Here is a 27,907-nt window from a genome sequence, read left to right on the forward strand (position 1 = left end):
ATGCTGTTTTTAACCAATGAAATTGTGATGTTCTGATTCTTTGCCACGCAGGCACATTTCACATCAGCCAATGAAAAGCGAGTGAGGCGGGCGTAAGGGAGAAGGTGTACTTGTGAGTACAAGCTAGCGCTCGAATTTACTTTAAAAACAATATTTTAACATTATATTTTAAATGACTACCGATCGCGTGCATCTTCTGTGGAGTGAATGTATTATTAATGACTCCTGCACTACGTTCAAGAATAAAGTGACGCGTTTTGTCAGTCATCTTTTAGAGTAGCCACATAGCAAGTTTATTATTAGTCTGATGCTGACATCAGAGGCAACATTTAAGTGGCGAGACTTACTAGATTGAATTGCAAATTTATTCTGTGGTGAAGCTAATCGAATTATTTTATTGTATTCAAAGTAGGAGAGAAGATGGATTTTCAACAACATGGATACCGGGGAGGTAATGTTACGTATGAAACAACTCGACATGATATTGTTGTGTTATCTGACATGCGTGGACACCATGTTGTGCTTTAAAAGCATCAGATAATATTTGGCAGATAAATTAGAAGAACAACTGATATATTAAGCATTTGATGACGTCATGTATAAAATACTTGCTCTGCCACGTTTAGCTGCTTGTTCACACTACTGGAGTTAGCCACATCACATACTAACTAAAGCAAGCCTAAAACGAAAGAAAGTGTTCTGATCCTAGTATTATTTGTAACATAAATAGCCAAGCATATTTTGTAAGTAATGGTTTCATTATATGTCATAGTTTCCTTTTTAAACTCAGTTCTTTAAATATCTGCAGCTAAACCCAGAACCAGAGCATCTCCACCTACGGGGGGCCCACTTCTTTTTGATGACACCAGTTCTGGACCTCCACCCATAAACAACCAAAACTACTACGAATCGGGTTATAATATGGCTGTTGGACCAGGTGGTCAAGATCCAGGAGTGAGCAATGTCTTTGCTGATCCGATGGCCAATGCTGCAATGATGTATGGCTCAACGCTTGCCAACCAAGGCAAGGATATTGTCAACAAAGAGGTGAGATGTGATGCTTGTTAAAGAGATACATAAATAGTGCAGACAGGTACATAATTTCCCCCTAGTTTCACAGACAACGCTTAAGGCTAGTCTTAATCACATTTGAGCTGTCTAAACAGAAAATAACTTGCACTGACAGATCTCTTAAGATATACACCAGTAACATATTTTTGTTTTTATAAAAAAGATGCTTAAACATCTTCATTTAATTAAGGCTTTAGCTAAGCCTTGTCTGTGAAACCAGGCCATACGTTTCTTTTGTCCAACTATTGAGTTGTGGTTTTGTCTTCCCTGTAATCTTCTCTACAGATTAGCCGATTCATGTCGGTGAACAAGTTGAAGTATTTCTTTGCAGTTGATACCAAATATGTTATGAAGAAACTGTTGCTTCTCATGTTCCCATACACACATCATGTATATAATCATTTTTGAATCATACATATGATATAAATAAGGGTTTTGAATGCTTTCTGCCAATTTTAGCAAGTACAGTGTTTCCCTTTGCATAACAATAAATCTGAAATTGATGTGATAAAATACATAAAAGTTCAGTTCAGTGTGGTTACAGTAATGTAAGTGTTCAGATAGTTGCAGTAGTGAAAGGAATTGTCTTAGCAAGTACTTGATGCTAATAAAAATGATACTAATTATGATAATCATCAGGACTGGGAAGTACGTTACCATAGAGACACTCCTCTCACTCCACGTCATGATGTCAATGCTCCAGATCTCTACATACCCAGTAGGTATCATTTAATTTTGAACAATCTGACACATTCTCCATCTCTGCTGATAAAAACAACAATTTCTCTGTGATTTAACATTTCGTTGAATTAAGAAATCTATAGATTTGTTGATGCACACGAGTTTTGATATCCTCAACAATATGTTACTTTGTTTTCATCTAGCAATGGCTTTTATCACCTACATTTTACTGGCTGGAATGGCTTTAGGAATTCAGAAACGGTATGTGACTGTTATTTCATAGGTTGTAACTGATATCAGCTGAAGATCTTGGTCATTATGCAGAATTTGTACAGATATAAAAGATAGATATAAAAATGCTTGCCATAGGCATTTGATTATTTAAAATGATACTTTTAAGAAGTTATTGTTGTCATTTATTAGAGTTCTGTATGACACCATATAACATGGCGTTTTTCCACTGCATGGTATGGCTCGGTACGGCTAACCTTTGAGGGTTGTCCTGTCCACTGTGTACTGTACCTAGTACCTGGTACTTTTTTAAGTACATCAAATCTATACCAATACCAAAATGTCTTAAGTAGCACTGGTATATTTGTAGCAAAAGCCAAAAATACATTGTTTGTGTCAAAATTATTGTTTTTTTTCTATGCCAATAATTAAAATATTATGTAAAAATCATGTTCCATGAAGATATTTTGTAAATTTCCTACCCTTAATATATCAAAACTTTATTTATTATTCATAACGTGTTGCTAAGGACTTCATTTGGGCAACTTTAATGCTGATTTTCTCAATATTTAGATTCTTTGCACCCTCAGATTCCAGATTTTCAAATAGTTGTATCTCGGCCAAATATTGTCCTATCCTTACAAACCACACATCAACGGAAACCTTATTCACCTTTTTATATGACCTCAGGGTCACAAATGTGACTTGTAAACACTGCAGATCACTGATTGGTTAGAGAGAATCATCACTACCAGTGTCATTGCTTAATTCAAGATTAGCTTATCCTCACGCGCCTTCCAGCAAACCAAGTGATGTCGTCATTTGTGCTTTGTTGTACGAGTTCCACACTCCCTTTTTAGCAGTGAAAAACATTCATACTGATGCAATCCATTAAAGATACATATAAAGCAGTTACCAATACGATGAGATTCACCTCATTACAATGCACTGCGGTCCGATTTCACATTGGATTTGTACATGAGGGTCGGAACTACTATAAAGCTACTTTTTAAGACTACACAAAAAATTCTTTGCTGCCTTAAAAAAAAAAAATTGTTGAATCAACTCAAATTTACAAGTCAGTTTAACTCATTATTATTTATCTTGACAAGAGATAAGAAAACTGTATTTTATAAGTTATTACAACTCATCTGTATTTATAACAAGTAATAGTATGTTGAAATAAATCTGATTGTAAAGTTGATTAAACAAAAAAAAGAGTGTTTTACAGTGTAATGATATTGAACCCACTCACTTTTTCTCTAATTTAGCATTTTTGTCTGTTCACTTGTCAAAGCGCAGTCAGTCAAATCCATTCCACTTGAGAAATGCCCTAATAAATTAAACTCTGCATTTTAGTTACAGCCTTGACTTTCCCGCTGCTGCTTCCTCAAATCCATTCCACTTGACTCATTTATAGGGCTGGGTATCGCTTCAGATGTTCCAGATCGAATCGATTTCGATTCGCAAGCTATCAAATCGATTCGATTCTCAGATAGATTTTTATACTCGATTCAACTTAATGAATATAGATTTAATACAAATACTATATTTATTTAAAAAAAAAACTGTGAACATAAGTTTACAAGGGTAATCAATAAAAAGAAATTAAGAGCCACAAACCTGTATATTAAACTCTTGTATTTTAGGTACACTTGGGTACATTAAAACAGAACCCATCTCTAATTTTCAAATGCATACAATTATGTTAAATACAATACAATTTTGATGCAAGATGAAAAATTTATGCTATAAAATGTCAAAACAGTCGAGTGAAAAAGACTAGTAATTAGATTAACGTTAATCTTACGTTCAATGTTTGCGGAAATACATATCGAAAAAAATCGATTCATGGCCTGAGAATCGATTTTGAATCGACCACGTAAAAAAACGATTAATCAAAAAATATTTTTTTTGCCCAGCCCTCATTTAGAGTCCAAATGAAGTGTTTGGTTGCAAAACGAGATAAATCAATTCTTTTACATTTTTGTCAAAAGATGTTTATTATTATGTTATCATGTTATTATTTGTTTTATGGTGCTACTTAGCTGTATTTTTTAAGTTATGAAGATTTAAATCAAAATTAACCAACTGCAGTTGCAATCAAATTAATTGGAATGTACAACCAAAAAATGAGATTTCTGAAGTCTGAACAATTAAAAAACCGGTGGTTATCTCGTTTTGCAACGAAACTCTTCATATAATAAAAAAAACTCCATTTCCTGTTTTCAATGCTTTTGCCAACTGTACTTCCAGACACAACAAGATAAACAAAGCTTTTAGGCCATAAAAGCGATGTTGTAATTTAAAGAATACAAGAAAATGGCATCTACTACCAGTAAATGTTTTGGACCCACCCACATTTTTTTGCTTCCGATGCCCATGGATTTTCATGACACACCGGTTTCCGTAGTGTTGTTATACGCCAGCAGGTGATAAGTCAGCAGGATGTACTGTAGCAACAGTTTAGAGAGGACAAAGCAATCTTAAAATATTGGTTATTAATAATAAAAGTATAGCTCATCTACTAATAATTATACATAAATAAATCTGTTTTTAACGATGCATCGGATCGCGATGCAAATGCTAATTTGTATCCGATGCACAGTTTTTAAACCCTGCAAAGCATTGTTAACTTTTTATGCTGATGCACCGAGCGAATCGGAAATCTTTCCCTTCCTATTTTTTAGTGGTGTGTTTACAATTGTGTCACTGCCAAAGTAAAACAAGCTGAGCTGTACCAGAGTCGTACCATGCAATGGAAAAGCACTAATAATCTTTGTTTTATTTCTCTTCACAGGTTCAGTCCAGAAGTTTTAGGGTTGTGTGCAAGCACAGCTCTGGTTTGGATCGTTATTGAGGTTCTTGCTTTGTTGCTTAGTCTTTACCTGCTCACAGTTCACACAGACCTCTCAACATTTGACCTTATTGCTTACAGTGGATACAAATATGTGGGGTATGTACTGTCTGTAAGAGCTGTGTTCGTAATCAGGTCCTGTGTTTTCATGCGGCATGTTTTCTGTTTGTGTTTAGGATGATTTTCACGCTGTTGTGTGGATTGCTGTTTGGTAGTGACGGCTATTATGTTGGCTTTGGTTGGTCTTCCTGCGCCCTAATGTTTTTTATTGTGAGTATTGGTAGAAGTTCGTGACTTTCACTTTTTATTTAATGTTTTTGTTTTCAGTATAATTTAAGAATTAAATGGATGAATACAGACAACTTGATTTTGTCATTGTTTACAAAACACACATTTACGCCATATACATTTTTAAAATATAAATTTTTTTTTATGCATTGACTTTTTAAAATAATTCTTTTTTTTTTCTCCTAGGTGCGTTCTCTAAAAATGAAGATCCTCTCTTCAGTCTCAGCGAACTCCATGGGTGCAGGAGCGAGTGTGAAGCCCCGCTTTGGCATGTACATTACTGTGGCCTCTGCTGTCTTTCAGCCAATCATCATTTACTGGCTCACCTCTCATTTGGTCAGGTGACCTACAGTGTATTTATAAACAAAGGAAATGAACTTTCAAAGATGAAGCAATGCTGAACTGGGATGGCTGCAGCCCTCAGTATTTCAGCACTGATGCAGAAACAAAGTGACTTAAACATGAAATTGTGTGTGGCATGGACAGCTATATCTTTTTACATTGTCTCATTCTGCACAGTCATTTGCAAATCAAATTTAAATGTTGGAAATACTTTCACCAGTTTGTGTTTTGCCATCTTCACTTGGAGGATATTGGGAAGAAGCCTTGTTCGACAGCTCTTGTGATTTCACCGTGCTGCTTTAGTGACTCCTTTTTGAGAGAAATGCTAATTTATCTGCCCTGCGTTGTGATTTTTGTTTGATGTGTAATTGGGAAACACAGTCAACTCAAGTGTCCTTCATTTTTGGTATTCTGTGCATGAACAACAGTGTTTTCTTTATAGCCAAATAAATTCCATAATTTAAAATTTTAATATTTGTTTCTGTGCTGGTTTATTATTTTATAACACTGTTAATCTCATTTCTGTACATGTGTTGTAATATACCTTTGTGACTTTGTGAACTGTTAGCGTTATTTGTTTAGTTGCTTTTTAATGTTACCTGCTAGGTTTTCTACAGAATATACATAAATTAGTTGTATACAAGTGCATAAAATTTGCAGTCAAGTTATATAAACATTATGCTGAAAGACACACGAGTTATACGAACATAAAGTATATAGTAAATATTAAGATTTTATTACGATTAAACCGAACGCGTTTTGCCTCACCGCCCGTGTCTAAATGTCTCTTTAAGGCGAGCCGGCTGCAAAGCGTCCTTCTGGTTGCCAAGGAAACGTGTGAAGGGACACAACGCAGACAGGAGCGTGATAGTGTGCTAGTGTTTCTTTTTAAATATTTCAACATTATTTGCGAAACTTTCACTTTCTACGAGCTTGGAGTTGGAGGTTAATTGTTGTAAATTCATACTTTACAGTCTGGGTAAGTTTTTCGTTCTTCTTTACTTCTTTTGTCTTGACATGAAAGGTTCACGCGAGCATGAATGCGTGGGCAATTATTCTAAATGTAACTTAATATTCTTACGCCATTTTCTCAGGTGTATGGACCATGTGGCTTGGCTTTCTCTGTTTGTGTTAGGTGGTGAAATGTTTGCGCATTTTTGTTATGCATACTTTTTAATATTTCATATTGCGCATTAATTCTGCCATATTCCCGTGTTTGTTTAGTATACTGGCTGATTTGGTACATTAGGACTTGGTTGGTTAGCTTGCTTAATCATTTACTAAGACGTTCTCTCAGTATTCTTGTTACATTTGGAAAGGAATGTGACTTCTGTGGGAACCAGGGTTCTCCATTTTCACCTTCACTTGTTTTAATATACCTTTAAGTGTTTATTTTATAGTTTTGTAAAGTGCTTTTCTTTGTCAAGCTGCGTTGTATTGTAAAAAAAGTACAATTTATACTATTATAACTTTCAGACATTACAGAAATGAATAAGAATAAATATATAGCTATATATTTAATAAGACATCCTTACATGTGTGTTCATTAATATCCGCTTGTGTATTTCTACAGTTCATCAGGTGAATGTGTGGATCTGTACCCTGATAGAAGACACATGGAGGAAAACACACACGCACTGCCACCCCATTCTCCTTTGCATTCCCCTAGAAATCATTCAGAAAATCTATCTCTATCCCTCTCTCTTCCACACCCTGCTGCTGTCCTCCATGCTTCACTCCCTCTCTCCCCAACCACCCCTACCCATTCTTTCCCACCATCTTATCTCCAGTCTTCATCAACCCCTCAGATATCTGGAGGGTCACACTGCCTTAATCCCACCACAAAATCTGACCAGGATGACCTGACCTGCCTTAGCTGGCTACATCAAAGAGGGAACCTTTTGCCCCTGCAGCCCATGCCCAGAGTTACCAATCTGCCCCAGCCATTGCACAACTTTTCCACCCAGTCCCTTCCTTCCTGTCCCGCAAAGCCACCTTACTCTTTCAGCAGTCTCATCTTCATGGCAATCGAAGACTCGCCAGAGAAACGACTCCCTGTGAAAGATATTTATGAATGGATTGTCAACAACTTCCCCTACTACAGAGAAGCTTCAAGTGGTTGGAGGAACTCAGTTCGACACAATCTGTCCTTGAGCAAGAGTTTCCAACGAATACATCGTGATAAGAGTCAAGTACGCCGATCGCCTGTTCTTGTACTGTGTGTGTAGCATTGACGAGTTAACTTTATAGCCTTATTTAATACGATTTTTTGTGTGTGTTACAGTCTGTTGGAAAGGGCTCACTGTGGCGTGTCTGTCCACAGTATCGTCCGGCTCTTCTGGAGGTTCTTAGAAAAACGCACTACTGCCATCGTACCAACAGCAACTTGTTAAACAATTCTGTTTTGTGAGTTAATAATACATATATGCATGGTGCTATTTATTGTATTTAATGTATAGGGACAAATGACTGCTTTATTTTAGTGTATGAGCGTATCTTACTTGCATTTTGAACAGATTGGAGGCATCTAATAATGGGCAGAGCTGCATTAGTGACACATTGGAAATATCAGGTCAGCCACACTTCTTTTAGATTTAATTATGATGAAAGTATACTAAACACAAACAATAAAAATATCAAACACTTATGAGTTTAATAACAGTACATATATTCTGGTACTACCTTCTCTTGGGCTTTTACTAGGCTTCATTCTTTTTTTTTGGAATGCTGGTATGTTTGTGAGCCGTTGTCTTGGTAACAGCCGGACATTACCCAAGCAACCTATAGTCATGTGATGACGTGATGACCGGCTCTTTATGCCTGCCTGGCTGTTTTACTGCAGGGTCATTAATGAATGGTTTACTTGGTTTTATTGCTTAGATCTTTCACTGTTTATTACCAATTAGATTATAATACAATAACAAATGTTTATGAAAATTAGATAAATAGTTTAGTGAGGTTCATAAGGTTAGCTATAGTGTGCTCATAAAAATGAAGGTGCTAAATGGTTCCATAAAGATCCTATAACATTCAAAGACCCTTATTTGTGGCGGAAAAAAATATTTTTTAGATTATACAAAGGTAATAAGTAAATTAAAGAACTTTTGACCAAATGGTTCTTCTATGGCATCGCTGTGAAGACCTTTATAAGCACCTTTATTTTTAAGTGCTTGTGAATATTTTCCCATTTGTGTTTCTTGTAGAACTTGGTTCTATATGCTATCACATTAAACATTTGTCCAACTTGTCCTCAGATCTCGAATCTCTCTCTTCAAACCCATCCTGCTCTTTGACACCAGATCATGAAGAGTTGGTCCCAATGGAGTCTGTAGACCTCACAGAAGTTTCAGGCGAGGATTCAGAGAAAGATCCGTTGGGAGACAGTGGTTACATTGAGTTACACTATTATCAATACCAGCAGTATCAGTACTTGGTTCTTCCAGGAGAAACTGAGTTGGACCTGGAGACGGTTGAGATACTGCAGCTTGATGCGGAGGCACAGGAGGCTGCGGGGTCACTGCTTGATCTTGCAGGAGGCAACCACTGACACTAATAAATGTGTGGTATGTACAAGCAAGGAAGGTTAATGGGGAAAGGGCCCACTGTGGAAGCTCTTAAAAAACCTTGGCTTGATGTACTATTGTCACTTTATAACTGCCTGTATTTTTATTTACTGTCATGAAATGTGCAACACAAGCAAACCCAAATAATGTAGTGATTTAAAAAAGACGTGTAGGGGTCTGACAGCACTGTGAGAAATCATGTGGGCTTATTCTTGCTCTTTGTGTATATTTTTAACAGTGGTAAAAACCATCTGCAAAATGACAAAATATTTGTCAAAAAGAACAAACATATTTATTGTTTTTATGTCATGTCTGATAAGAAAAAATGAATGCACTTCCATGCCATTGTTCATTATGTTACCAATTTGATCTTTAAAGGGGACATACCATGAAAATCAGACTTATCCTTGTTTAAGTGCTATAACCTAGAAAACAGTACCTTAATTTTGGTAAACCATTCTCAACAAGCATGTGAAAATAGGTCATTGAAATTTGGCTCCCCCTGTGATGTCAGAAGGGAATCATCTTATAAAAACACCGCCCCTTTATCTGCACTATCCAACCACGGCACTGCCATTTGGTGCAGAGACCAACTAATTTGCATTTTGAGCTAGAACTTCCCATATGTACTCTGGGGACACCAAAGACTTAAAAAAGTCTTGTGAAATGTCCCCTTTAAAGCTTTACTGTATTCTGTATTTAAATTAAAGGGGTGAAGTTCTGATGTGCTTTTTTAAGAGAACATTTTTTTACAGTACAATATTCAACATTTCCAAGTATTATTGAGACACACTGCCAGCTGTAATTTGGGTATATGGAAAAAAATAATAGCTAACTTTTATTTCTTGTTGTGCATTGTCATGCTAAAGCAGTACTAGTTTTCTATATATCATAATGCATGTTATATTTTACTTTATTATTGTGTTTTGTTTTTGGTTTTAATTTTAGTTTGTTAAACAGATTGACAGTAAATTTCACTGTGACCCTACTTCTTTCAACTAAAAATAGTTAAGCAATAAAGTACTGAATTTTTAAATGTTTTCTTTATTTAATATTTTAAATGATAAAATGAATTTCAGCAGAAAATACATTTTATCTTAAACTGCAGAAACATAAACTGTATGGAAACAAGAAAATGAAATAATATAAAATCAGGAAAGTTGTCAAATACATGGTATTATTGCAGATTTTATGTGCACTTTTTAAATGTACATTAACAATACTAACTCAATAATTGTCGATTGTAAATGGACCTTTATACCGGTTTTAAAACACTTGCCCCCCGGTTCCACAGGCAAGGCTTAAGGCTAGTCTTTAGCAATTTTAAACCCTTTTAAAACCATTTCAAGAAATAAATGCTTATCAAAAATACATCTGAAAGCTTGCCTTGTACCTACTTTGTTGGTTAAATATATCAAGATTACTAAGATTGTATATACTTCATCCCTAAATGTCACATGGTATCGTTTCCTGGACAGGAATCAGACTAGTCCTAAACTAAAATAAATGTAAGAGCTGTCCAAACTGAAAACAACTTCACTGACTTATCTTAAAATACATCAATGGCCTTTGTTTTGCCTCAAAATGCAGGCCAGTAATATTTTTAGTAGGTAAGTACTACTAAAAATATCGCAAGTGATTTTTTGCATGCAGTGTGTGCTGTGTGTAATTATTATGCACACACACACACACACACACACACACACACACACACACACACACACACACACACACACACATTCTGGTTTCCATGTTTTGTGGGGACATTCCATAGACGTAATGCATTTTATACCTTACAAACTGTATATTCTATTCCCTTCCCCTAACCCAAACCCTAACCCCAACCATTACAGAAAACTTTCTGCTACCTTTATTTCAATAAACATTATTCTGTTTTCTTTTATAAGCTTGTTTCCTCATGGGGACCTCAAAATGTCCCCACAAGGTCACAAATTTACTGGTATTCCTGTCTTTGTGGGGACAGTTAATACACACATACTGTATATTATGCAAAAATCACTTTTATTTTGTGTGCAATTAATCACGATTAATCTTTGCCCAGCACTAATTTTTAGTAAGGCATGTTTGTTAAAACTAGTTATATTTCCTAATTAATAATGTTGACTTTCAGTGGTCTCCTCTATTATTGGGAGAAAAGGTCTTGTTAGAAAAGTGGTGGTAAAAAGGGCATTTCAATGCATCAAAACTGCATTGCATTTACCATAACTAATAAATTATTTGGATAAAAATTAACAACTGCCAACAGGCAAATACACAATTATTATTCTTTTAACATACAGGATCACTAAACAAAGATTTTATAATGATCTGCAAGATGTGCTGCTATAACAAAATGTATTTTACTTTAAACCACTGAACATCAACCTTTATAATTTCAAGGTCCCCATTGTCCACAACAATATTCTAAGGCAATGCAAATCCTGAATTAATTAAAAATGTATATTTGTTATATAAAAATCTTGTTTTTTGTTGTTGTTGTTTTGACTAAATTTATTTTTTCATAATCTTAAAGTCCCTTTGAAAGTCTGTGGGCCCCCAGTGGGCCCTGGATCCCTGGTTTAGAACATTAAAAAAAGCTGGTGGTTTAAAAAAGCTGCTGTTCCATTATGAGAGTTAATGGCTTGCTCTTGGTCTTCTTTCCAGCACTATGACTCACTGTGGTAAAGCAGACACTCCCTACAGTAGAATATACGACTAAAACTATTCTACTGAAAAAATTACTGTCAGTAATTTACTTTTTTTATGTGTAAATGAACTGACATAATATCGAAAGGCTACTTCCAATTTATATAGCAAAATGTGCGCGAAGCAGTTTCGCAACAGACTGATTAATGTATTCCGCATTCATGACAAATCTGTAACCTTGCACTCTGACAGGACCGTGAACACGTTCAACAGACCCGTTTGTAAAAGTGATCTGTGGGTCACTCTTGGATATTGTAGTTCTTCTGTTGCCTTCTGACAGTTAAACAGCGTGGTAATTCTTTACGCAAAATACTACATTTCCCAGCATTCATTTCGGTGGGAAGTTCTTATTCGCACGAAGTTGTGTTTATTGAAACTAAAAACCACACATCATCTGAAACAGAAGCCGTGGCAAGTCAGTACTGAAAACAGACGGATAAGGTATTTGTTTTAATTGCATATTTTTAAAACAAATCTGCAAAATATGACGTATTTTAAAAAACTCACGATTGTTTTTGATGTATCGTTGTGTTTCCGAACGGTTTGATTGAAAAATTAATGTTTGGGCGAGGCGACAGTAACTTAAACTAACGTTAGCTAGTCTAATATTAGCAGCATGTTTGATGTTGATGTACAAATCATATCCATGCATCTTTTAAGCTTTTAACAACTCAACAACTTATGCTTCACGTTTGAAAAAAGTTACATAAGCGGTTTGGAAGTCAGCCATTCTGTAAAAGGAATAGAAGGGATGCCCGGCCCGCATAAGTGGTTTAGATTTACGTTGCATTCATAATTATTTTTCTTTGTTTACCTAAAAATAGTTGGGGAGTTGGTCTTAGTAACACGCTAAAGAAACTTGCTTATGAATGTTGTGAAGCCACTGTAGATCACACAGACAGTTTGTGGTATGTTCAGATGATCACGTGTCATATTTTTACAGAAGCATTTCTAACATGTAATGTAAAGCAAATTATGAAAGTAAAATGATGCATACATATATTATTTGACTGTGAAAGGATTCCCTGACATTTTTCAGCACATCTTTTCTCTTCCGCAACTATTTTAATAGGTTCCACCTCTGCTTTTTTACTCATGGTGTATTGTTTCACCTGTACACATGCTTGTGCACAAACAGTTCCGCTGTATAGATCTTATCTGTTGCATCCACAGCAACTTTCCTCAAACCCTGTCTGTGAAAGTCATAAGATCATGTCAAAGGTTAAAATCAGTGTGATAAAATTCCAACATGGATGCTCCTAATCTTTAACCTGGATTTCACACACAAGGTCACATTTTTTTAAGATGATTTTTAAGAGTGTGTTGATTGTAGTCATTTTCTCGCAGATGAAAACAGACTCAGATTGATTGAAACAATGAGCAACATTCAAGCTAGAACCTTTTAGCCGGTTTGCCACATTGCAATTTGCAAACAGACCCGGCCCTGCTGACCAACAGGGCCAGTAGTGTCTCAATAATGCCTCCCAGAAATGTTTTAATTTGCTTGAACTTGAATGTGTGACCTGTTTTTTGCTGCTAACAAAACTTAGCCATTGTTATTGTCATCCACAGCTAGCCTGCAGTTTAACACATAAAATGGGGACTGAACCTGGGCCAGTCCAAATCGTGACAGTCAACAAAGAGGACCATTCCTTTGAACTAGATACAAAGGCACTCAGTCGAATTCTCTTGGCACCTGAAGTCCGCGATAAGAATGTGGTGGTGGTGTCTGTTGCCGGTGCCTTCCGAAAAGGCAAAAGTTTTCTCTTGGATTTCATGCTCCGATACATGTATAAGAAGGTTAGAGTGATTATATGATGATTGGCACTACACGAAAGCTTAATTTGCCCTGTTAGGATGTTTTATTCTCTTTTTCTTTTATTGCTGTATTGTTAAACACTGTACATCTACCTACAGAATGCAATTTGTTGGGGGGAAGATGGGGGGGTTATCCCCCTCTGGTCTTTATATCCCTGCCTCCTAATGGATTATTTTTATCCCCGGTGGTGACAGAATTAATCCCCACCCATTAATGATCATATAACGGCCATATAAACTGCCTAAAATAAAGATAATTTAAAAACGCTGCCGCGCAATCGTGCAAACAACAGTAAAATCAGGAATGGAGAATTACTTTCAGCGCTTCCGACAGCACGTTCAGGTTATGCCGTGATCCTTTTTAAATACATGCCTGGATTTTTCAATTGTCGGTGAGCACCAATAGTCTATTTCAGCGCGAAAACAGTCAAATAATAAATAAAAAGGATTCAAACGGCATATCATTGTATTTTATTGGGCCGTCACAAATCAAATCCAAGAAATATTACTATTGAGAATGAGACAGCAGAAACTAACATATTTAGAATCAAGAGGAACTCCCAGCATAACACAGGAAAGCAAAATAGAGGTCAAGTGTATGTCATCAAACAGACTATTTTCTCAGTCTGACGTCTTGTCTTAGTAGGCATATATAGCCTACTTAGACAAGACTCAATATAACATACTCTCAATTGTTATATTGAGAGTACGTTGTGCATTGCATTTTTTCTATCAAATATTATGATTATAAACAAGTGTTTTTGTATGTCTGGCGCCAAGCATAAAGAAGGAATGCATTCTGGCATGTACAGTTTTATTAAAGGCAGGGTCCATGATCTCTGAAAGCCAATGTTGACATTTGAAATCACCTAAAGAATCACGCCCCTAACCCAGTTGAATCTAGACCTTCTTTTGATAGACACGCCCCACACATAGGCAACCCAACCAAAAATGTCGTTTAGTAGACACACACTAGAGGTCTTCTCAGGTCCAACGAAATGACCCAAATCACTTTATATCCAAACCCGACGTGCAGAAATAATTTTTTTTAAAAGAAAGACCCAACCCGAGACAAACCCGAGAAAATTAGACCCAAGTCCGACCCAAACTAGTGGCAATTTTTTTTAACCAGACTGGACTCGAATGAAAACGGCACTGACGTGTGTGCATTCTGCAGGCCCATACGCAGCTGTCACTCAGACAGAAAGAAACTCAGGTGACCTCGCAACCAATTTGGCGAGCTGCTCCATTTGTTTTACTTTGTTATCTGACGACGACACCAAGGTAACTGCTAAAATGTACATTTAAAATTGACTGACATCTGTCTCAACTAGGGCTGCACGATTTGGGTAATTTGCGGTTATTGATGCTAATATTGCGATGTGCGATTGGATTATACTAAATGGTATCATGAGTCAACTTGATGGGTTTTAAGGAAAATCCACACACAGTTTAGCTAAAATGTGTATTTGTAAAACTAGAAATGTTTTCGTATTGCCACGTGATGTAGCAACTGCTCAGTGTCAGTAATCCTAAATTCAAAATACCGCCATACAACAGACGTAGAGGTTGTTTTTAGCTACCAGATCACTGTCAACCTCCTCTGCATCCATCTTCGCTCTGGTATAAGTGACGACGCACACCATACACGTGCATGCCACACGTGCACTGCCTTTTTTGTTCGTTTTTCTTTATTTTTTTTAAACAGCAAGGAAAATCATCAAACTGTTATCAGAAAGTTTGTGTTAACAAGTCCACACATTTATTTATTTAATACAATTGCAACATTTTGCTTTCATATAATCGCACAGGCTGACATCGCGATTGGGATTGCGATGCGATTAATTGTGCAGCACTAGTCTCAACGACCGCACAATGTCGCAAGCGCGGTTGGCAAACAGATGAGAAGTTGACGCACACACGCGAGAGAGATCGGGTCTTCTCGGGTCTGTTCAGCAAAAACACACTCATTTTAAATTACCTGAGACCCGATGCCACTATTGTTGTACCCAACCCGTGTCCGAGGCGCATGTGAAACCTTTAGACCCGAACTTTTAGGCTCGGGTTGGACGCCGGATTTTTGGATCTAAGTGGACCCATGAAGACCTCTAACACACACTTTACTGCTTATTGGCTACAAGTGTGTTTTGGTAGTCGACCCGACTCCCTTTCCAAAGCGTTTTTTTAGAAATCACTCTGCCTTTAAGTTTCTTTTTTGGAGGCTAGCTAGTCAGTAAAAGCAGTGCGGTAAAATTGTACAACTTTTGTTATTTTGTCCCCATCAGCCTGGTGAGGACTGGCTTGGACAGGAGAATGAGCCCCTGACAGGATTCTCATGGAGAGGAGGCTCAGAACCAGAGACCACTGGCATCCAGCTATGGAGTGAAGTCTTTGTTGTGGAGAAAAAAGATGGAAGTGAGGTAAGAACCACTGGATACCAAAAAAAATCACTAATTTTCCAGATATAATGGCCTTAAAGGGCAGGGGGATGTTCCTCATGCTAAACATAGGCAAAGTGTCAAAAAAGCAGTTGGATGTTTGAGAGTATTTCTGTGCCGAATGCACTTTGCCAGGGTTCGTACAAGTTTCGGAAAGTTTTTCTCGAACATGGGTACCGTATTTTCTGGACTATAAGGCGCACTTTTTTCATATTTTGGTTGGTCCTGCGACTTATAGTCAGGTGCGACTTATATGTCAAAATTAATTCATACTGACTAACATGAACCAAAGGAAAACATTACTGTCTACAGCCATGAGAGGGCGCTATATGTTGCTCCTGTAGCCTACCCCTGAAAAAAACTGTTAACTGAAACATTAACTTAAAGACATCGGAGAAAGACTTAACAAACAAAATGTCCCCCAAAAGAATAATAATTTTCTAAATAAATGTGACTTATAGTCCAGTGCGACTTATATATGTTTTTTCCTCTTCATGATGCATTTTTTGACTGATGCGAATTATACTCCGGAGTGACTTATAGTCCGGAAAATACGGTACATCTTACGAGGCAGGGTAGCAGCAGAGTTTTGCGTTCGTGTTGTTTAATGTGTTGTTTAACGAACATGTAGTGAATCATACGTTTTCCAGAGATAGTGGGTTTATGTGTGTGTTTGCTCGTGACTCGCTCCTCCCACAGCACACCCCAAGGCGGTTGTGTTTTTTTTTTTTTTTAATTGCTATCACAGATCTGTCTTTTATAAATCTGATAAAACGAAGCCTTTTTGGAAATATGATGGATGTAATACTACTCTACTCTATAGCTACTCAAGATTAACATGAAATTAGCAGAAACAGCGTGCTATAGTATTTAGACACTTAGAATTAACTGCACTTTGTAGCCATTAAAATATTGTCAAAACCCTCTTAGTGCCGACATGTTTTCTTGTAAATGAGCATTTTCATCACTCTTAATAAATTCTGTATTTCTGAATGGCCTAAGGCCGGGATGAAGCAGAATTGAAGCAAAAGTATTTGATTCATTTATAATACCTGCTGAGAGCATTGGGTTAAAATCATTTTCTCAATTTTGACAGAGGTGGCTTTTAGCTGCTTTTGCATCTGAGCTCCTGATGTGTAAATAGGAACTGAATAAAAAGTATTCATTGGTTCTACAAATGACAGTTGCATTATGAACTGAATTGTTAATCTGAGGTTTTTGTCTAGTTAGCAATATGCAAGCCCTTGTATGTCAGATTTATGGTAACCACTATGTGATGGGATGACATCATTTCCTGCCAAGGTTTTGTCGTGGGTAATTCTGGCTTGTTGCATAACGTGCATAAAGAAACCATTAAGACACTCTGATACTTGAATCATGTTTGTGGTTACTTTTTGAAATAAAGCATTTTTTTCTTGTGAGGTTGCAGTGGTTTTAATGGACACACAAGGAGCATTTGATTCTCAATCGACTGTAAAAGATTGTGCCACTATTTTTGCCCTCAGCACCATGACCAGCTCTGTCCAGATTTCTTTTTCCATTTGCCTACCAGATCGGCTGGAAATAACATAATACGTTTACTTATTTAATTTTTAAGTTTGTTTTAATGTATTTTTTATTATTGATGCAGGGATACCATGGAAATAGTGCAACACAGTTTCCTTCACCCACCCTCTCTTAACATTATGCTTTTTTTGTAGATTTATAACCTATCACAGAATATTCAGGAAGATGATCTACAACAACTTCAGGTTTGTTTAATCACAACAATCGATGAAACACTTTATAGGTCGACTTTCCTTTGTGCATTTTAGCACTACAGAAATACTTTCCCACAGAATCCCATACCTGAAACTTGCTTTTACTAATGAAAGGCATTTAGTGATGTGGATTGTGGGAAGTCTTTATATAGCCACAATATTTGTATATGTGAATCACCCTAATGGTGGCAGTCTACTTTTCATATTCGGTGGGGCAGTTGGGCCTAATGGTTAGAGAGTTGGGCTTGGTGAGCTTCAGGTTACGGTTTGATTCTAACAGCCAGCAGAATGTAAATGAAAGCAAAGGCACCTTATCTGTTTGTTTACTACTTGCTGGCAGTGTTGGATAAGTTACTCAAAAAAATAATTAATTACTAGTTACTAATTACATCTTCAATCATGTAATTAGATTACTCTACAAATTATTCTCTCCGAAAAGTATTTAATTAGGGGAGAGCAGTGTGCTCTATCATTACCAGGTGGAATTTTGAACAAATGTAAAATGACTTCAGTATAATTTCACTTTGAACATAAGTAGCACATTGTTACTTTTGACCCTGTCAGCTGAGACGGAAGTAACACACATGTGGGTTTAAAGTAACACAACACAACAAGATAGATTTTTGTGTTACACTTGTTTAAGTAAATTTATTACACGGCTCTCTGGAATGCTTGATTCTGATTGGTCAGTTGAGACATTTGCAGGTTAGTTCTTTTCAAATAATAACCGCTCCAAATTAATAACGCATAGCCGGACTACTTGCACGAGTAAAATCGCTCCGCGCCAATAAAGATCAATAAAGATTACTGTCTGTTTGGCGCCATCTTGTGACAAACACTGGACAACCACGACAAGACACAGACAGTTTACTGAGACTGAACTTGACAAAATAGAGCATGACAGCTACGAAGCCATCACACACAAAAATACAGAATGGGGATTAAAACTGCTCAAAGACTGGCTAGAGACAGACAAGTATGAAGCAGCGGATCTTAATAAGGTATTACGATCATTTTATGCATCTGTGCAAAGTTTCGCGGAAGGATAAAAATGTTAATTTAAAACAAATATGCCAATAAAATGTTTAAAATTCATATTCATGTCCAGTTTTTTTTCTTATGTGGCAAGTAGCCGTGTAATAAGCGGGATAATGTAGAGGCAGCCGGTAGTTATTGGGAAATAAGCCCCTTCAGTGTGATACAAGACCCTCCGCTTCGCGTCGGGTCCTGATCACATTGTCAGGGCTTATTTCCCAATAACTACCGGCTGCCTCTACATTATCCCTTACATACGTGACAGTGACTTTGATAATATGTAACTGCAAAGATATTTTGTCTTTTATCTTAAATTTCAGTTTCATCAAATGTTTTAAAGCAACCCGATAGTACAGACTTGAACTGTTGAGAATAAAACATTTTTTGAAAATTAAATTAAATCAAAGGATCAAGGATGTAGAATAAGGTTTTGCAGAAGCATTAATATGTGATTTTTAAGTACTAATACACAGGCAATATCTCAGTAATATTAATGCTGCTAACCAACAAGTTAATAGTGACAATTGGAAACTACACTAGAGTGTTGCCAATATTCACCAAAGTATTTAAAGTAAGAAGGATACATAAAAAACATGCATTTTAACCATAGACTTCAAATTTTGATGTTAAATCCAGTATTCAATTATATATAATTGATCTATTACACCCATCTATTAATTGAGTCCATACACAGTATTTAGTGAAATGACATCTAAAGTAATTGTAATTAAATTGGATAAAGCTAAATTAAGTCAAATTATTTTCTTTTATTTAATCTTTACAGAGAAATGTAAAAATGTCACTTAATGTCGCAAAATATTTTTAAACCAACACCTTTCCTAAAAATCATTTCATTTGAATATACATGATTTAAGTACATACCTGTACATTATCCCACTTGTTACATGGCTATTTACCTCATAAGTAAGGCAAGGAACATTAAATATTGCTTCAAAATATTTTTTGTTAATGCAGACATTTTGCAAGGAAAGCCTATTTATTTTTGGTTTTTAGGATAAGACGTTCAGATTTGGTTTAATTGTTTGTAAATATAATGTCATATGTTATTAATATACATATTTATATTTAATCTTTGTGTAAAATTAAACTGTACCTGTCAAAATAATTTGCAGCAGTACCGTGTGTGTTCGTTTTAAGCAGTTATTATGGGAATAACAAACCTGCAAATGTTGTGACTGGACAATCAGACTCAAACATTCCAATAAGCCGTGTAATGAAATGTCTTCTTCATTTTAAAGTACCTACCGTGTACCTATATTATAGATTTATATTTTGCATTTAATTGTTCTATAACTGTGTATGACAATGTGTCATTTTTTTTTTGTCTATAGCTGTTTACAGAGTATGGCCGACTGGCAATGGATGAAATCTTTCTCAAGCCTTTTCAGGTATGAACGAACCTTGTTGATAATAGCGTCATTTACACAGAAATTTCTGTAAATTACCAGAATGACTTTACCAGTTAATGCAAAAATGTGCTGTTCACACATGCAGTGACGTTCTGTCTTTTTACCAGTAAGATATCATTCACACAGTTAGTGTTGTATTTGTTAACAATTGCGTGTTATGACTTCATATCCACGGTCCATATTGTGTTGTTTGTTGGCGTGGTAAGGGGCTGGACACACCAAAACTTTTAAACGCGGCTGAAAACGCCTTGAGGACGCTGAATGCCAGCTGTTTTTCAGCTGAGTGCCAGCTTTCTTCAGCTGAGCGCTTTGTTAGCTGTGATACTTCAGCTGCGAGCCGATTGGCTGCTGTGGTAATGTCCCGCCCCTCCTCCACTGTGATAAACTACTGGCAATCTTACGACCTCTCTTACTGGGTAATTGAGTAGCACTGATTTATCTAGAAGGATTCTGTCTACACATGATCTGTTAACTGCAATTTACCAGTAATTTACCAGTAAAGACTGTATGTGTGAAAGGCACTAATGACATCGCTTAAACAAGTTGACATCTGTTTTTATCTGTAGTGACACGTGCCCTTATTTGTATTTTATACTTTGCGGTTTTAACTTGGCAATTGTGCAAATTATTTTATATCTTCAGGCCCTTAAAGCTCAGTTGTGATACTATAAAAGAGCTGTGGTATAAGATTTAATAGCATGGTTAGTGCTATCTAATAATTGCCATTAATATATCATAGTATTTACATGGCACAAAGTTTATTCAAAGAATACAATACCCGTCTAAAACTTTGTGTTAACATTGAGGCATTTTCAGAAAAGTATGTAAATACAATTTTTTTTTATTATCATTTACACTTATTATAAATGTTTTTAATTAGAATATTTACAGACTCTTATTATCTTTACATTGTAACTTTTATATAATACATAATACTTCTAGCCTGGCTAACACCAGACCAGTCTCATAGAGATGTGGTCTGGGAACCATACGGTCATTTTCTCGTACTTGAGGCGTGGTTTACAAATGTCAAGAGCCGTATATTGGGCGCTACGAATGTTTATCAAATGCGTCTGTACATAGCTCATAGCCAATCGTTTCAATTATACCACATGACGTATGTAGAGCGACATAAATTCAAACGTAAACAACTTTGATCAAGTATGTGTGCAAACAGCTGAAAGCTATGCAACTAAACCGGTAGCTGTATATTGTATTAAAAAGCAACAAACTTAGTGGCACTGTGACAACCACAGTACAGACATAATGACAATATGATATTTATAAATGCCACTTACCATTTCTAGTTAATTGTAGGTTACTTCGTCGACGACGATGCCTAGCAGGTTGGTCCTATAAAACTTTGTGGCTATCATGTCTTGCCATATCCAAACATCCTTATTGGATATAAAAGGCTATAATACTTCAGTATTAAGTTGTATCAGTAGACAAACTGTATCTAAGAAATAAGTAAGGAGATTAATTTCTATCCCAACAGTCACTTATGTTCCTGGTCAGAGATTGGAGTTTCCCATACGAATACAAATACGGGTTCAAAGGAGGAAGTAATTTCCTTGACAAACGTCTGCAAGTATGTGATTGAGCATGACTTTAGTTTCTTGTGGTGTTTCTGTTAAGTGTGTAGTAAATTTACACCTGTGTGTTTGTGTGGTGATGTTCAGGTGAAACCGTCTCAGCATGCGGAGATCCAGACAGTGAGAGAGCACATTCATTCCTGTTTCACCTCCATATCCTGTTTTCTCCTACCACACCCTGGCCTAAAGGTGGCAACAAGCCCTGCTTTCAAAGGACAACTGTGTGGTATTCGTCAGCATTTATGTTTTAATATTCACGCTCTACACCATTCTCCGTTCGGCCTAAAGTTGGGCGTGACAGCAGAGGTTGGGCATAGTAAAGCACAGTGATTTGAATCTCAAAACATTTTGCACAAATAGGGGCCACATTTAAATTTTTGTGATTTGTCACGTCAGCATTTTTGTAGTGATCTATAGGGGCTTTTGAAGAAGTTTTTTTTTTGTAATGTGTTGTGAGTAGACAGAATTACTTGCATTACAGTACATACACACAAAAAACATATCCATATCCTGACACATGTTCTACTTCATGCCCTTATCTCCATTAGCAGTGCATTTCATTTGTTGTGTTTACTTGTATTTAGCTTTCTGAATGCATATCTCTTCATTTTTGACTTTTAGATGTGGCTCCAGAGTTTAAGGATGAGTTGCGAGCTCTTATTACACATCTGCTGGAGCCTAATGAACTGGCTGTGAAGGAGATCAATGGAAATCAGGTGACCTGCAGAGGCCTGCTGGAATTTTTTAAGGTGAGCACATACCTGGTCTTTCAACGTTGGTCTCATGTTTGTTAGCAAGATTTTTAGCAACAACATTTTTGTTTTTCTAATCTGTCAGGCATATATCAAGATATATCAGGGAGAGGACCTTCCACACCCCAAATCTATGTTAGAGGTAAACCTTATTATACGATATATTTAACATTTGACAGTTATTTGTAAAGTTCTCTCAAAATGTTACATTTTACTCATTCAGGCTACAGCAGAGGCCAATAACCTTGCGGCTGTCGCAACAGCTAAAGACCAGTACTACAAGAACATGGAGAAGGTTGGTATGGTGTTCAGAATTGTGTTGAACATTCAATACACATACAGAGAGTATAAAAACAGGTTAATGGATGTTTTCTGTACACTACAGTGTTACTCTGAACCCCAATTTATACTACATCGAGTGTAGGCGTACCCTAACATGCACCTCCACAAAAAATGCATAAATGTCACGGACCGCAAGTGCTATTGAGGAGCCATATTTAACAGCTTGGGCTTTAACAAAAGTCGTTGTCTATGTGTTGTCATCACTGCTGATGCTTCTCCAACAATATACAACAAGCTGCTTCTTCTTTGGCTTTAGCCTTGATACTGTGGGTTACACCAATTAACATGCGGACAACGACGCAGAAGTATAAATAAACTGGCACTTAGCCTGCGGCATGGAGGGTACAGGCTAGGTACGGCACAGATGTTTAAATCAGGCTGTAGTCTGATTAATAATTTTGATTAAATGGTCTTAAATGGCTGCGTCAACTGATCAATAAAAACTTGCTTAACACTTTGTTTTACAGTGTCTTTGTTGCACATGTAATTACTGTAGTAATAGCAGTAAATTATGCATAATTATATGCAGCTAACCCTTAACCCAACCCTAATCCTAACCATATATTAAGCACATGCTTTTAATTTATACTACTTAGTGCTTAAGTATAAAATTACAATAGGTACGTTTACATGCAACCAAATAATCTGTTTGTAATAATATTGATGGCCCAATCATATTGAAAATTCATGGGAACACCTTAATCGATACAAATATTGATCGTATTGAAAGAGTTGGTGTACTTCGATCTGTGATCATGCGGAGAAAAGTATGCATGTAAATGCGTAAATCGTAGTATTTTCTCAATCGAATGCAAAAATACCTTGTGCACATGCACAGAACACTTTGTGCTTAAGTTCACGTCTCATATGTATCTCTTATTTACGTCTCGCAAAATTGTCATCATAGACACATGCAATGGCAACGCGTTATTAAGGTAATGGGGTCACGCACTGTACATTCAGCGCCATTCATGTGTACTTTCATAACATTAGGCTACATAAAGCAATAAAATAGCGTTGTGCCTTTTGAAAATTATGTTTTCATTGTCTATATTATATAAATAAAACTTTCTCTTACTCTTTTATCCAACATTTATCCAGAGATAAAGCGTGAACTCGATAAGAGATACGCTGGATGGCATTGCAAAGTCTTCTGCTTTTTTTGGAGTTCAGTTTTGGGCTACTGTTTAAACTGTCTCAGTGGGTTGTTTTTTCCTGCGGGTTAAAGATGAAAGGATTTTCTTTATTAGTTATTGGTATTTTGACTGTGATTAGTCAATGGGATGCTTTTGGCTAGTTTTGAATGTCCATGGGGATGGTTTTGATATGCGAATCTGGCAACCCTGGCTGTGCGCTTGCGCAGACGTTCGCTTCAGATTATGTAGAATGTAATAACAAACATTTTAACCAGGTTACAATGTTCAGGGTTCCCACGGGTCCTTGAAAGTTTTTGAATCTGGGGGGAAAAAATTCAAGGCCCTGGGAAGTTTTTGAAAACATACATACATAGAGACAGGTCATTGAAAGTGCTGAAAGTTTTCTGGAAAAAAAAAACGTATTATTCCCTGTGTAGTGTAGGATAATATCATAAAAATTCTAGACTTTTTAGGCCTACTTTCTAAACTGTTTGCTTTAAATTCTTATATCTTCTGTATGCGAATGTTCATTCACACCAAAATGCTTTTTTGCATAGTTGTGTTTGACACATGAAAACGTCTCAGGTTACGTATGTAACTGTTGTTCCCTAAGAAGGGAATGAGACACTGCGTCTCCCTTGCCATACTTCCTGCGTCCCTGTAACGCCGTCTTTACCAATATTTCAGATAGCGATATACCTCCTGGTTCCCGCGTCACCCTGTCTTTGTCGTTAAGCCTCACCATTGGTTGAATCTGATATACACATTCAGACGCACTTAACCCTGGATGCGTCTCCAAAGTGTCACCCCAGTGACGCAGCGCGAGTTCCCTCAAAAGGGAACTGTAACAATGTATCTTTAAAGGTAGCACAATGTAACCTTGCTCTCACTTGAAATGTGTCCCCACATTTAGTCCTTAAATTTGAGGGTATTGGACCTGGAAAGTCCTTGAAAGGTCCTTGAATTTAAAGTTAACTAAGGTGTGGGAACTCTGAATTTTTAGGGTGCATGTAAACTGTTGTAACCTTCAATAGTATTAAATTCAGTCGGATTGACAAAATAAGATGTAACCAAAAACTTGAGGTTACCAAGTGTACATACCTTTTGTGTGACTGCAAAGCATATGTTTACGGTGTGTATCTTCTTAACATGTGTTTACGTAATGCATGTTATTCTGAAATGTTTATTTTATTGTCATTATTAACATTTTCAAACTCAATTCACTTAGGTCTGTGGTGGTGATCTACCTTATGTGTCCCCTGACTCATTGGAGGAAAAGCACCGTTTCTTCCTGCAAGAAGCCCTTCGTAACTTCAATAGCACTAAGAAGATGGGTGGACGAGATTTCTGTAAACGTTATCAGGAACAGCTGGAAGCAGAGCTGGCGGAGCTTTGGGTGTCTTTCAGTAAGCACAATGAGGTAAGCATCATTTTAAAACCAAAACGTCCCTCAGTAGTCGATCATTTTATCAGTTTACCCTCATCTTTAAGCATCATAATAATAGCATATGTAAAAAAAATTTGAAGGTAGGACACTTGCCTCATTTAGTATATGCAAACTAGTCCCCACCTCCACTCTTTTACACCACCTCAGAATTTATACGACAAGGTATTTGTTTCAGAGATCAGTTTAGCCACTAGCCAGGTCGATAAATAAATACAGACTGGATTCGGTTCAGGTGCGTAACTGCGACAACTCTTGTGCGTCGGGTGAGACCATCTATAGGTATATATAAATATGTCTACATTTCAGACACCTAATTGCCAATCATTTTACACAATGCATACGTGAACTGCGCATTTGCAGCACTATTTTTTTTGTGCTGATGTTGACAGGTTAGAGCATTCAGACTGCATGTGTGAACAGCATGTGCCAGCATCACAGAAGTAGAAGCAGCAGTGCATCTATGCAGTATTCATAATATCTATGGCTCAAACTACTTATCCACTTATTCAACTCTGTTAATATGATTGGTTACAAAATTGTGACATAGGAAGCCAAAACCATAGAGATGTGGAATAAGATGTTTTGTCACTTAAAAATGTTAAGTAATTAATTTATTTTTCACTAATTCTTGATTCATTTTCAGTCCAAGAATATCTTCAGTGCATTCCGGACACCTGCGGTGCTTTTTGTCTTGATTTGCCTTCTGTATATGCTGTCAACACTCTTGCTCTTCATCGGTCTGGGAATGATTTCCTTTGTATGTGACTGTGTAATCGGTCTGGCCATGATTGCTATGGTGACCTGGGCCTTTATTCGTTACTCTGGCCAATACAGAGGAGTAGGCACAGCCATAGACCAGGCTGCTGGGATGTTGCTGGAACAGGTAAAATACAAAAACCTCACGTGACATTAAAAATAAAAAATGCATTTATTAACAAATACTTTTATTACTGTTTACAGGCCACAGATATATTGAACAAGACGAGAGGCCAGGGTCAGGTGGCTGCACAACAGAAGAAAACAAGTTAGCTTCTCAGGCAAACCCGAAAATGCCAGAGATGTAAACTGCACAGACGTGACCAATAAGATAAAAATAATGCACATCTCCAACCAAAGCGCTTACATATCTACTTTTAATGCATGATGACCTATTTTGACAACATATTTAGAACCAGATTTTTAAATATCAATAAAAATACGACCAAAATTCACAAACCAGCAGGTAGTTTTTCAGGGACAGATATTTTAGCACAAGGGCTTTCCACAAAATGCAGTGATACGTTTACAGTTCATTCCAGTACTGCCAAAGACGTTTGTAGTGTTACAAACATCATTAGCAGGTCAGGGTCACTGGTTTGCACTCTATAGACATGTTATCTGTTTGTTTTCTTTAGCCTGGGATACATTTGTACATATACCATTACTTCATAAAAGCTTGTGCTTGGAAAATGTTTAGTATTAAAAATGTAACTACACTATGTCTTATGTGACCCATGCAAAACCTTTATTATACCAAACTGTGGCCTTCTATGCATTCCATCGATATCTTCCTATGTTATCTTTGATAAATCTTGTAAATAATTTATAAAGTCTTTGCACTTTGATTTCATTCATACTATTCAATCCAAAAATCCTTTAGTGCTGAACATTTATGAACGTATTGATAGAAAAGCCAAAGCAAACTGTTTTAACAGTGGAAAACCCATTGTACTCTGTCTTCTTATCCTGAAAGGTTTGTCCATTGTTTGATATTTCCTTTTCATTTTGGTAAACACCTGATTTTTTTGTATTTAAAGTAGTCTTGCAGTCAGCTTTAGTAGTGGTCTTTAATGGTCACAGTAACATTCCATTTTATTTGTTATTATTTAATATACTCCAAATGTGTAATATAATGGTGAACTTCCCTTTCAAAAAAAGCTCTGTGGTGGTACTTTGGTTACATTAGTGGCATATGATGGGTAATACCAGGGTTTTTACGTGATACACCAAAGTACTTCCTAAAAAAAAACATGGTACATCTAAAAGTTCGCAGTTGTTTTGTGCCATGTCAAAAAAATAAAAAATGGAAAAATATAATGGTTACAAAAAGTACCATGGTACTACCAAGGTGTATGTTGAGTAACTGACAGTCTACACCCAGTCTTTAAAGAAAGAATTTACCATGAAAAATGCATATTTTAGCCACAAAGGCATGTTTGTAATGCGTCTTTGTTTTTTGTTGCATTCCACAACACCGGCGTCTCAGTTTGAGGCTTTGAATGTGTACTGTGGTCTGTTCACATTTTCAATTCAATGGACTTTGCCAAAACTGACCTACGAGGAAAACTTGTTACCTTTATATGTAATTTTATTGTTATATACAATTTATATATTCAGAAAATTAAAGCTTTAAGCATGCAACTGTTGGGTCTTAGT

The 27,907-nt window shown here is 36.5% G+C and overlaps 3 protein-coding genes across 6 annotated transcripts; all 3 read left to right on the forward strand.

Annotated features, from left to right (window-relative positions):
- On the forward strand, nt 1-5,942 carry yif1a (Yip1 interacting factor homolog A (S. cerevisiae)). Of its 2 annotated transcripts, none has more exons than XM_055179023.2 (9): nt 1-112; nt 410-451; nt 809-1,047; nt 1,357-1,461; nt 1,711-1,789; nt 1,956-2,013; nt 4,784-4,939; nt 5,017-5,110; nt 5,315-5,942. In XM_055179023.2, exons 2-9 carry the CDS (start codon nt 421-423, stop codon nt 5,471-5,473), a joined length of 921 nt encoding a protein of 306 aa, XP_055034998.2. In that variant the 5' UTR covers nt 1-112; nt 410-420; the 3' UTR covers nt 5,474-5,942. The 2 variants fall into 2 exon arrangements, with proteins under 2 accessions (XP_055034998.2, XP_055034997.2); XM_055179022.2 differs by having other exon boundaries at nt 5-112; nt 413-451.
- Nucleotides 5,943-6,079: 137 nt separating this feature from the next.
- LOC129422952 (forkhead box protein N3) lies at nt 6,080-10,069 on the forward strand. 2 transcript variants are annotated; one of them, XM_055179100.2, is made up of 5 exons: nt 6,080-6,449; nt 7,044-7,662; nt 7,755-7,876; nt 7,987-8,042; nt 8,725-10,069. In XM_055179100.2, the coding sequence occupies exons 2-5, from the start codon at nt 7,087-7,089 to the stop codon at nt 9,015-9,017; spliced, it is 1,047 nt and encodes a 348-aa protein (XP_055035075.2). In that variant the 5' UTR covers nt 6,080-6,449; nt 7,044-7,086; the 3' UTR covers nt 9,018-10,069. The 2 variants fall into 2 exon arrangements, with proteins under 2 accessions (XP_055035075.2, XP_055035076.2); XM_055179101.2 differs by lacking the exon at nt 8,725-10,069 and adding an exon at nt 8,174-8,518.
- A 1,958-nt stretch (nt 10,070-12,027) lies between these two features.
- atl3 (atlastin 3) lies at nt 12,028-27,529 on the forward strand. 2 transcript variants are annotated; one of them, XM_073854188.1, is made up of 14 exons: nt 12,028-12,180; nt 13,312-13,539; nt 15,843-15,977; nt 17,418-17,520; nt 17,694-17,746; nt 20,143-20,199; nt 21,719-21,811; nt 21,903-22,041; nt 22,437-22,564; nt 22,653-22,709; nt 22,791-22,862; nt 25,274-25,465; nt 26,136-26,375; nt 26,453-27,529. In XM_073854188.1, the coding sequence occupies exons 2-14, from the start codon at nt 13,336-13,338 to the stop codon at nt 26,519-26,521; spliced, it is 1,542 nt and encodes a 513-aa protein (XP_073710289.1). In that variant the 5' UTR covers nt 12,028-12,180; nt 13,312-13,335; the 3' UTR covers nt 26,522-27,529. The 2 variants fall into 2 exon arrangements, with proteins under 2 accessions (XP_073710289.1, XP_073710291.1); XM_073854190.1 differs by lacking the exon at nt 12,028-12,180 and adding an exon at nt 12,625-12,647.
- The last annotated feature ends 378 nt before the right edge of the window (nt 27,530-27,907 follow it).

The sequence above is a fragment of the Misgurnus anguillicaudatus genome, chromosome 16 (genome assembly GCF_027580225.2).
Source record: "Misgurnus anguillicaudatus chromosome 16, ASM2758022v2, whole genome shotgun sequence".
NCBI lineage: Eukaryota > Metazoa > Chordata > Actinopteri > Cypriniformes > Cobitidae > Misgurnus > Misgurnus anguillicaudatus.